Below are 12,453 nucleotides of genomic sequence, written 5' to 3'. Positions count from 1 at the left end.
TGGTGTCATGATAATATTGTTTTCATAAAATGAATTTGGGAGTGTTCTTACCTTTCTATTTCATGGAAAAATTGAAGGAAAATTGGCATTAGTTCTTTTTCAGAGGTCTATTAGAATTCAGATGAGAATCTGGTACTGGCTTCTTCCTTTGAAAGGCTTTTGATTACACCTTCAAACTTGTTGCTTGTTATTGGTTTGTTTTGGTTTTTATGTAGTTTTAGTGTAACTAAAAGAACAAAATCCAATTGTCATAAGTGATTCTCTGAATTTCAAAAATGTCTGTGATGTTATCATTTTTTTTCTTCTTTAATTTTGTTGGTTTGGATCTTCTCTGTTTTGCTTTTGGTTAGTTTGGCTAATGGCTAATTGATATTTTTATCTTTTCAAATAATCAGTTCATTGTCACATTGATCCTTTGTATTTTTTATTCTCTATTTCTCTATTAATTTTGGTTCTGATCTTTATTATTTATTGTGTTCTACTGTTTTTAGAACTAATTTGTCGCTGCTACATTTATTGCTCAAAATTGTGTTATTTGAATTCAATATGTTAATATGGCCTTTATTTTTTTCTTACTGTTGATTTCTAATTTTATTTCATTTTGATCTGATAAAATGTGTGGAATTGCATTGATTGTTTTGTATTTGCTAAGAGTTGTGTTATGTCCTAAAAATATAGTCTGTTTTGGAGAAGTTTTTTCAAATACCTGAGGAAAAAGTGAATTTGTTTGGCAATTGATGAAATCTTCTGTAAATTTCTGTTAGGTTTTTTTGATTAATCACATTTTTAGGCCTTAAGAATCTTTACTTATGTCTGTATAACATATCTAATGGTGAGAGAGGTGGTTGAAGTATCCCAGGATTATTATATTGAGAATTTCCTAATCTCGATGTAGAGTAAAATTAGTTTTATGTAGGTGGGTACACTGACATTTAGGGTATAAATATTTACAATTGTTATACTTCCTTGTTGGATTGTTCCTTTTATCAGTATGAAGTGACCCTTTTTGTGTATTCTTATTAATTTTGTCTTGAAATCTGCTTTCTTCTATATAAGAGTCAATCATGCCACTATCTTTTGGTCTGCACTGGCATAGTGTATTATTTTACATCCTTTCCCCTTAAACTTCTCCTGTGGATGTCTTTCTAAGGAGAGTCTCTTCTAAATAACACATTGTTGGATCTTGTTTTTTCTACTAATCTGTATCTTTCAACTGGAGAGTTGAGACTGTGTACATTCATTTGTTATTATATGAATATTATTATTTCCTATCATTTTGATTTATTTCTAATGTTTAATTCAGTCCTAGTTCTCTTTTACTTATCTATGCTTCCAATTACATTTATCCATTCACTAGAGCTAAAGATTTTTTAAAGTTATTTCTGCATGTAAAATTTTGTTAAGTATTTTCTTTATTGCTGGCTTAGGAATCACAAATTCTTTTAGTTTATTCTTATCAAGGAAAGTTTTTCTTCTTCAATTTTAAAAGATAGCTTTGCTGGATATAGCAATATTGACTGGCAATTATTTTTGTTCAGGACTTGTTATACATTGTTTCCTGTTCTTCTGTCTTTTGGAGTCTGTAGTTATAATTTAGATGTAATTCTTATTGACTTATCTCTAAATGTGACACTCCATTTTTCTCTTGAGGCTTTAAAAATTCTATCTTCTGTATATTAGACATTTTACTTATAATACATTGTGGATTGAATCTTTTTTGTTCTTGCCCATTTAGGGTTGTGAATGAATTCTTTATTTGGATTTCCATCTTATACTCATGGTTTGGAAAATTCTCTATTATTTTTTACTGAAAAGGATATGGAGAACCTTAGGTTGTATCTCAGTACTCTTTTTTGATGTCAAAGGTCCTCAGATTTGTTCTCTTAATATCCCATATTTTCTGAGTATTCTCATCATGGTTTCTTAATGTCTTTTTTTTATTATTGCCAACTATGTTTTCAAAGTTATATATTTTATCTTTGTGGTCTGAAAATTTCCTACATGGTCTAATCTATTGGGAATGCTTTCAACTGAATTTTAAATTTGATTTTTTGAATTGTGTATTTCCAGAATTTGCATTTGTTTTTTTCCAGAATATCTATCTCTTTATTGAAATGCTGTTTCATGTCCTATATTTCCTTCTTAGTTCATTCCTTAGATATTATTTCAATTGATTGATCATAACTACCAACTTTTAAAGTTCTTTATCAGGCATCTCCCCCACTGTTGTGTCTATGTGGTCAGTTGCTGAGGTTTTGTGAACTACTGGGGGAATCTTATTCCCTTGCTTTCTCCTACTGCCTTTATGTGTAGTTGCTGGGATGATTACCTTCCACTGTTATACAAGGGGCTTTCTAGTGAGCTGCTTTTTGTTTACTAAGTTCCCCAGGCTGGGCAAATATCTAAGTGTCAATATTCTTACTCAATGTGAACCTACTGCTCTGTCCAGTCAATAGCACTGCTTAGAAAGGAAATACTAATCCCTTGTAACTGTGACCACTTCTAAACAAAGTCATATGCTAATAAACCCTTAAAACCCTTGTTTACGATGTTCTTTAGAAGTTTCTTAATCCAGCAAGAAAAAGAGAGAAATATTCTTCTATAGGTTAATAAATTAGGTACAAAGAAAGTAAAACTACTATTAAACTATATAGTCCTTGAAAAGGAAAAATATAAAAAAGGGTAGAACAAAAGAGCTAGAAGAAAGAATGAAAGAAAAATAAAGAAAAGAAAGAGAAAAAAGAAAAGAAAAATGGTAGAATAGATTCAGGAGCAAGTAATGCAAGAATAAAAAGAGAGACAAAGAGAAGCAAATAAACATGAGCAAGGAGAAAAAAATGACAGCAAGAATAATTTTAATTCATGCTTGAATACATTAAAAAAAGATCAAATTGGATTGAGGAATATAATATTAAATAAAAAGGGAAAAGCTATCTGCTCAACCAAGAAACTAATATCTGTGAGATCAAAACTAACATTAGAATGAGATGTTTGAGTTGGAGAGATTTCTTATTGGGTCTCCATGATTTGGATTTCATCAGGATTTGGGAGCTTTAGTAAATGCCAACAGATCTTCAAATTTTTCTCTAAGTTTCTCTAGGTTTGGATGTAGTGGATCTCACCAGCACACCTCTAATACAATTCTAGTAGGTCTCTTCCCTTTTTTGGTGTTTATGGGTACCTCTTAAGCTCCTGGCAGGCCAGAGGAGACAACCCTGTTTCTCCTTGCCTTAACAACCAGGTCTTTTCCCTGGTTTGGGATCCAATCTTGTGTGGTTTTCTATGAAATGCTTTCTGCATCCACAGATGTTGAGTCTGGTGTGGGCTCACTTGCATAGATTTTGGGGTGTGAGTTCTGGTGCTCTAAGGCAGAGGTGGGGTGATACATCTGTAATTGTTTTGGATGGCCCATTGGGGTTTAGGTTGTCCCTGATGGGATGCAGGAGTTGGTGGACCTATGTCTGGGCACACTAGTCTGTCAGTGGAATCTGTGAAATAGTCCTCTGTACGTCCCCTCTGTGGGGAACATTGTGCTGCAAATATGGGAGGGACTCTGTCAGCTGCTGGGTTTCAGGCTGGTTTCTGGCTGCCCTTGGGGAAAGCTATTCATAAGCCTGCATCTAAAATGTTTTGTGGCTACCAGCAGCTGCTGGACCTGTGTCTTCAGGCCTTCCAAGGGGTGCGAGGCACTGCTGGGGCTTGGGAGACTCTGTCTCCTGTTGCTGTGGTTCCTGCTGCTTCTCATTCAGTTGCTGGTACTCACAGTCAGCAGGCCTGTGGGTGCTCAGTGGCTGGTGGCATTCTGTGAGCCACTTCTGCTGTGCCTGGGGCACTGGGCATGGGGATTTCCTTGGCTTCTGTGAATCGCTGAGCTCTTGAGCTCCCAGCCACTGATGGGGATTGCTGTCAGTGGCCCAGGTCTGGATACTTGGTGGCTGTCAGTGGTCATGAGGCCCTTGTGCGTTGACCTTCTATGGGGCCTCAGGGTGCTGTTAAAGCATGGGAGCCTCTTCCCCTGCTCTTGCATATCATGGGGTTCTGCCCACCATTAGCAGAGTTTATCAGCTGACTTACCTTCATCTGCAGGCTGCTGTGGATCTCTTGGTGCCACTGGGCCTAGATGTCTCTGCTGCATTGCTGGTTCCTAGGACTTCTATTGGTCACTGGACTCCCTTGTTCGGCCTATGTTCTTGAGAGATTTGTGGAAGCAAGCAAATGAAGGTTGCTTCGGTTTGGGGCAGGTCACTGGCCATGGGAGATTTGCTGAATGTTCTGTTCCAGTAACCTGTTTCTGAGTGCATCCAAGTCTCAGATTGTCCACTGTAATGATTTAGAGTGTTTCCTCTGACATGCACCTCTGCAGCTGTCTCACTGCTTCAGTTCTGTGCTATGGAGGAGCTGAGACTTGCTGCTTCCTTCCACTCTGCCATCTTCCCCTCTCATGCATACTTGCAGTTTTAAACCACCTAATTTTGGAAAAGTTTGATTTTCAGTAGCAACTAACTAGTATATGAGTCACTGTAGGTCATTGGAATGCATGTCCCGACTTGCCAGCAGGTCTCAGTCTCAATCTTTGCTAACAGATATGAGTGTTTCCTGCTTCATGTCTACGAAAACTTAATATACTTTCAAATATGTTTTCAGCCATAACTACGTTTTCTTTAAAGTACATATTTTGTAAATCATTCCAATGTGTTTCGGGGTAACACGAAGCATAGTTCCCTTAATGTTATTCTGTTCATTCTTACTAAAACATTTTAGTATGAAATCCTATTCTCCTACCTCAAGGCATCTTACATTTTTGGCAAATCTCAAGAGGAAAGGAATTTTCCCAGTTAAGTTTACCTTTTCTTTGTTGCACCTAAAATACTCAAGACTTAATATGGTACAAAACTAAAATCTATTTGAACAACTCAGCAGAAAATTTTAAGGGAACAGATGTAGAGAAGCCAAGAAAATGTTTGGAGGAAACTTTCACAACTTCACCTCCATAGATAATACTTTCCATTGTCTTCTTTTCTTTTCCTCTTCATGCCATAAATTGTAATAATAGTAGCAACAATAATAGTGCACCCGTTGTTTGCAGGGTTTAATAAGAGACATGCATTATTTAACCTTTAATTGACCTTATCAGACAGGTGTATTGTCATCTCCATTTGATCACCAATAAAACTAAATCACAAAGAGTTTATGTGAATTTCTTTTGTAATACAGGTGTAAAGATTCAGAGCTAGAATGTGAACCCAGGAAAGCTGACTCTGAGTACATGTACTCTTCAGCAAAGCTTTTTTTTTACTTATCTGTAAATTTTACTATAACCAGTTATTTGATAATACAACTTACAAGGGATTATTGCCTCTGGAATGCCATTGATAAATAGACATATGTAACTAGGAAGCTAAGTGCTATTTAAAATTCTGGGTGACAAAACTTAACTTGAAGTGGATGAAGGACTTAGGTATTAGAACAGAAACCCTCCACTGCTAGAAGAAGGAATAGGTCTAAATTTACATCATGTTGGTTTAGGAAACAACTTCCTTAAGAAGACTCCTAAAGCTTCAAGAAGTAAAATTAAGAATCAATAAATGGGATGAAATCAAACCGAAAAGTTTCTTCACAGCAAAGGAAACAATCAGCAATGTGAAGAGAGAGCCTACAGAATGGAAGAAAATCTTTGCCACCTGCACCTCAGATAGAGCATTAATCTTCAGGATTTATAAATAACTCAAAAAACTTAACACCAGGATACCAAACAACACAATTATTAAGTGGGCTAAGGAACTGAACAGACACTTCACAGAAGAAGAATTATGATTAGTCAACAAACACATGAAAAAATGTTCAACATCATTAGCAGTTAGAGAAATATAAATTAAAACTACACTGAGAGTTCACCTCACTCTGGTCAGAAGGGCAATTATCAAGAATACAAGCAATGATAAATGTTGGTGAGGATGTGGGGAAAAGGTTCACTCACACATTGCTGGTGGGACTGCAAATTGGTAAAACCAGTATGGAAATCAGTATTGATATTCCTCAGAAAACTTGTAATAAAACCCATTTCACCCAGTTATCCCACTTCTCAATTTATACCCAAAGGATTTAAAATCAGCATTCTACAGTGATCCACATTAATGTTTGTAGCGGCTCAGTTCACAATAGCTAAACTATGGAAACAAACTAGATGTCATTCAACAGACTAGTGGATAAAGAAAATGCGGCACTTTTTACACATATGCACAATGGAATTCTAATCAGCCATGATGAGAAATGAAATTATGTCATTTGCCTAAATGGATAGAAATGGAGGCTATCATGCTAAGTGAAATAAGCCAATCCCCTCAAAACAAAGGCAGGATGTCTTGTCTGATATGTGAATGCTTATTTGCAGTAAGGGTTTGGGAAGAATAGGAGTAGTTTGGATTAGGCAAAAGGGAGTGAAGGGAAGGGAGAAGAAATGGGAATAGGAAAGATAGAATGAATCGAATATTATTGTCCTGCGTACATATATGATTACACAACCAATGTAATTCTACATCATGTACAACCAGAAGAATGAGGAGTTATACTCCATATATGTATAAATATGTCAAAATACATTCTACTACCATGAAAAACTATTTAGAACAAATTTAAGAAATCCAAAAATACATAAATAGAATGCTGGGTGACAGAATATTTAAAAGATTAAAAATCATGTTCTCAAATGCCCTGAAAAGTTGACAAGATCTCAAACTGTTAGCAGGATATAATTGAATGGAAACCAGTAATACAGTACCACAAAAGGGCATGGGACTCACTTTTATTTCTCCCAGAAAATAAAGCCTGTTTGGAGAGCATCCTGAGATAAAGAGAGTGGAAACCAAATCCAGAGCTGCGCAAATTAGGGACCTAACATGTGACTCCCCAAGACTGACTGGGATGCCAAAGGGCCACATCATGAGGTAGAACAGAGTCACCAACGAACTAACTTCACCCAGGATATCATGTTTCAAGTTCTAGAAAGAACCGTTGAACCAAAGGAATTGGGAGATTCCCAGTCTGTCTGGATTGCGTGATACTAAACTGTCAGGAACATGTGCTCTGGAGAGATATCAAGGATGTGGCTGGAAAATATTTTACTACAAAGTGTTTTGGAAGGATCAATAGATCAGATTTTTCATTCTCATAGAGGGTCCTTGAAGACATTAGGAGCATTAACTCATGGATTCCCACAACCACCTCAGCAGATGCCAGAATAGAGATGGGACAGTCTAGGAAATCTATGTGAAGTACCCCCACTGCTGTCCTGGAATAATGGAGTAAATATCTGTAACATACATGGAAACATTTATGTGCAAGTAATATAAGTGAAAAATTTGACAGCTTGTATTGAAAGGGAGAGATAAAAAGAAGAAATGAAAGAAAGCTGTCAGACTCCCCAAATTCTGCAAATAGGAAAGAAGCTGATAAAACTACTCAGATGAAAACATTACACTCCCTGGAAAAGGAAAGATGAGCATGGAGACAGAGCCAGGGACCTAGAGAGTGACTTCTTGGACTACTGAGGAAATCTTGGGTCCAGAAGGGAAAGCTTCAGGACCACCAGGTGGTGGAGATATGACCTGCACAGGTTATTCTTGGGTCTTGAAAACTTGAAAAGGCCTATAATTTTTTGATGTCTTTGGGTATCAAAGATCCTTTGGAGCACAAAATATTTAAAATTCTTTGGAATAGGAATATCTGTAACCATTATCCAGTTCCAGGATCACATTCCCTTATTTTATAGTTTGCAAGTGTAGAGATGGAGAGGAATTTTGTCCCAGGATAATTCATATTCAGAATTTCATGTAGACCTCAATTTAAATGAATTAGAGGATGAGATTAGGGACACTTGACCGATGATATTTAGATGGGATTTGGGACTCTCATTGATGCTCTTATGGAATGAATTTTTCAAGATGTTCAGGTAATGTGACCATAGTGAACATTTGGGATGTATAATTAAACACAATGAACTTCCTCTTCATTAGGTGCACATACAATATGGCTAGAAAGCAAAGATAAATGTAAAGTGTTACATTCACATAGGGAAAAATTAAATGATTTCTCATCAGAAACAATGGGAACCAGAAGATAATGGAAAGACGTCTTTGAAAAGAATAAAGACAAAAGAGATTTTTTTGAAATCAATATCCAGTAAACTTTCCTTGCAAAGTTCAAAAAGGTAGATTACTTAAACAATTTTAAGAATGAATATTTAAAACAATCATAATCTATGATGGAATTTATTTAAAACTGGTAAAATAACAGCACAAATATGAAAGGACAGTTTTGAAAGTTTTGAAAGTTTCCATCATATTTATTGAATTGGCATCCTTATAATTCATGGTAGGTTGTGATAAGAATGCAATCAAAAAATAGAAAGATATAACAAGAAAGTTTATAGAGGAGATAACAATAGTTTAAAAATTGAAAAAGAGGTTGGAAAGGAGAAATCGAATGGAAAAGAAGGGATTAATAAACAACACATAGAAAGATGGTATATATACACTCCAGTAACACTGAATTAAAATGAAGGATGAAATAGATGAGATATATTTTTTTTTATTGGCACATTATGATTATGCATAATAGTGGGATTCATTGTGACATATGTGTATGTGCTTATAACATAATTTCGTCAGTTTTATCCCCCATGGCCTCCCTTTTCCCTCCCCTCTTATCTATTTTAGTGATGTACCTTTAAAAAATGTTTTTCTATCTAGCTTCTACATATGTCAGAGAGCAGATATGGCCCTTAAATTTCTGCATATGCTCTTTATAAGAGGCATCTTATATATGACGAAACTGGTAGAAACCAAAGAAAGACAATAACTATCAGGTAAATACTATTCATTGAAGAGATGATGTGAGAACTAACCTCAGGCAAAGTAGAATTTTGAACCTGGAATATAACCAGAAATAAAAAAGAGCACCACTTAATGACAATATGGTTAAATAATCAGCAAGATCTAACAATGCTGAACATTTTTTTTTTTTAATCTAATAACAAAGCTTCAACAAACAGGAAAGAAAAAATGACAAAAACCAAAGGGAGGGATTGACAAACGCAGAATCATAGTTGTGGCTTTCAGCCCACTTTTGCCAGTAATTGATGATACAATTAGACAGAAATATGCAAAGATATTGAAGATTAATGCTATACTGTTAGTTAACAACCTTATTGACTCTTCTCAAGCATGTATGTTTTATATTGTCTATATTTCTGGCATGTGGTAAACATTTTATGAATTATTGTTCCTATAACTAGTATTTTAAAACATGAATATAAGGCTGAATCATATTTATGCAGAAAATGTTTAATCAATTCTTTATTATGAGGACATTGAATGGTTAACATATTTCATTTTTACATTGACTACTATAATAAGCAGATTTGTTCTCCTTGTTCTTTGTTGATGTCTAACTCTAAAGGTCCTTCTATGCCTTTTCATGTGCTCCAAGAGGCTGATACCAGCCACCCATATCCCTGACCCTCTTGCCTCAGGAGGGTTTGGCGAATGGAAGATCAGGGCAAGAGAGAGAATGTTTTGAGCAGAAAGAGGTGGTGGTATGATCTCACTCCATTCCTGGCCATAGTTCTGTCTGTAGTGGATTTTTTCCCCTAAAGTCACAGTTCCTCCTAGTGATCTCCCTCCATAAATCCAGCTCTCACTGGTGTCTGGTAACACTGAGACTCAATTTTGCCTTTTAGGTCTAGGAGTATTGCCGTTGCTATCGTGTAAGTGCGTGCTGGTTCCCTAACCACAACCGCTGGAGACAATTCCTTCCTTCCTTCCTTCCTTCCTTCCTTCCTTCCTTCCTTCCTTCCTTCCTTCCTTCCTTCCTTCCTTCCTTCCTTCCTTCCTCCCTCCCTCCCTCCCTCCCTCCCTCCCTCCCTCCCTCCCTCCCTTCCTTCCTTCCTTCCTTCCTTCCTCCCTCCCCTCCTTTCGCTCTTTCTTTCTTTCTTTCTTTCTTTCTTTCTTTCTTTCTTTCTTTCTTTCTTTCTTTCTTTCTTTCTTTCTTTCTTTCTTTCTTTCTTTCTTTCTTTCTTTCTTTCTTTCTTTCACGGTACTGGGGATCGTATTCTTACGTTTTTTAAAAAAACTAAAACCTATGGAATGAGCCCGCTCCTTCTGTTTGCACACAGTCTCATACTTGCCATTTGCATATCTTAATGTTACCTCCCTTGATATACGTCTCTCCTAGAAAAGCATTTACTGATCATACCGTAGAAGTATTTCAAAGGTCTTTGGCACACATAGTTAAACAGTGTGTATATAATCCATACTTTTTTTAAAAGATCGATTTGAACATCAGCTGAGAGAAATCCAGCAGCACAGCACATCCACGCGCTGGAACCGAGCCCTGGTCTGATGGGCGGTGGCCCCCCCTATGCTAGCCTCTCAGGGAGCCGCAATTCCTGGCAAGCACCTTCCCGATGGCCCCTTTCATCTCGCTGTTCCTCAGCGTGTAGATGAGGGGGTTGAGCAATGGGGTGCCCAGGGTGTAGACCAGCGAGATGAGCTGATCCTGCCGGGGGTGGTGGCTGGAGCTGGGGCGCAGGTACACGAAGGCGCAGCAGCCGTACTGCAGTGACACCACGGTGAGGTGCGAGGAGCAGGTGGAGAAGGCCCTGCGGCGGCCAGCGGCCGAGCGCATCTTGAGCACAGCGGTCACTATGAAGGCGTAGGAGGTGGCGATGAGGAAGAAGGGCACGGCAATGGCCAGTGTGGCTGCCACCAGCACCGACAGCTCATGGAAGTGGCTGTTGGCACACACAAGACTCATTATTGGTGGCACATCACAGAAGAAGTGCTGAATACCCGGGGCCTGGCAGAAGGGCAGAGAGAAGATGAAGGCCACCAGTTGTAAGGACAGGAACAAGCCAGTGACCACGGATGCCACAACCAGGCGGACACAGACAGTCAAGGTCATGATGAGAGGGTACTGCAAGGGGTGACAAATGGCAACATATCTGTCATAGGCCATCACAGCCAAGATGAAGCAATCAGCACTGCCAAGTCCAATGAAGAAGACCATCTGAGTGGCGCAGCCCAGGAGGGTGATGGTCTTCTCTGACTGCAGGGTGTTGGCCAGGATGTGGGGCACCACCACAGCAGTGTAGCATATTTCCACCCCTGAGAGGCTGCCCAGGAAATAGTACATGGGCACGTGGAGGCGGGCTTCCCTCTGGATGGACACCACAATGAGCACATTCCCAGTGATGATAAATGCATAAGCCATGCTGACCCCCAGGAAGGACAGGGCACGCAGCTCTGGGCAGGAGGGGTAGGCCAGGAACACAAACTCCATCAGCACCGAGTGATTTCCCCAGGTCATTGAGCTACAGCTTGCCCTCTGGATTCACAGGAGAGAAGGAAGACAGACTGGGGGTGTCTTGCCAGCCCGTGATGAATTTACACTCTGAGCTGTGAAGGTCATTCTACTAACCAACGCTGGAAGTAGAAACAAGAAACCAGTTCTTGGTTTTTGCCTATTCTTGTGGAGTCTTTCTACAGAAATACGTGCACATCGGTTTCTAACTGCCCAGAGCTGGGTGAGAGGCTATGAAGGAGAGTGGCCATGGAATTGGGTGGAGTTCAGAAACTACATTCAGAAGGAGTGAAATGCAAGTTAAATTCTTTCAGTAAATTCACAAGAAAGCATCAAGAAATTGTTGGGACTAGGAGACTTTGAGGTGAGGGAGGAAGCCCTCTCTTCTTTCATGTATTATGCAGTATTTATTCATTTATTTATTTCTGTGTCTCCTGAGGTGTTAAGCCAGAGATATGTGGATTTAAAAGTTGATGTGATGGAAAGTGAAGAAAGAAAAACCAAATGCCCACAGGCATAATGGTCAACTAAGTTTTCAATTTTACAATGTTAGAAGATAAAAGGCAGAGAAAACAAGGCCCTCCATACTCTTGGTTACTCTATCGTTTTCCAATCTGGAAAGGGAGTGGATTGAAGGAGACAGGGTGTTGTAGTATAGCTTTGTCCTGATTTGGAAATGTCTTAGAAAAAACATGATCTGAAGGTATTGGAGATCCAAGACCTTTCCTGCGAGTTAGGGCATGAATATGGAAGACCAGTCCACTCCCTCATGCTTCCCTGGTAAGGACCAGCATGAAATCTGAGAGGAGTCATTCAGCTTCCATGAAAAGCTCTTGAAGTATGAGATATAACTCACAGAACACATCCATTCCACTTTTCCCCCCTAAACCAACACATATTTTAGAAGGTAGGAAAGAAGTGAAATGTTATCTTGTTAAAACTCGCCAAATTTTAATATTCCCCATTATTCATTGTGATCTTTGAAGAAAAATCCCCAGATCACTACTTGGAGTAAAAACCATTCACACAAACTCACCTCAGTGTCACAGATTTTCAGATCTATTCCTCAACTAACAATGGGTATCTGTTTCACTC

General features: G+C 38.4%; 1 protein-coding gene across 1 annotated transcript; it reads right to left on the bottom strand.

Annotated features, from left to right (window-relative positions):
* Positions 1-10,419: 10,419 nt before the first annotated feature.
* Positions 10,420-11,364, bottom strand: LOC306639668 (olfactory receptor 10W1-like; the record flags this gene model as incomplete). Its single annotated transcript, XM_079103449.1, has 1 exon — positions 10,420-11,364. One exon carries the CDS (start codon positions 11,362-11,364, stop codon positions 10,420-10,422), a length of 945 nt encoding a protein of 314 aa, XP_078959575.1.
* Positions 11,365-12,453: the final 1,089 nt, after the last annotated feature.

Source organism: Sciurus vulgaris (genome assembly GCF_902686455.1).
Source record: "Sciurus vulgaris genome assembly, chromosome: 11".
NCBI classification, from domain to species: Eukaryota; Metazoa; Chordata; class Mammalia; order Rodentia; family Sciuridae; genus Sciurus; species Sciurus vulgaris.
The sequence above is the reverse complement of the archived record's forward strand: the minus strand, read 5'-3'. Positions and strand labels throughout refer to the sequence as shown.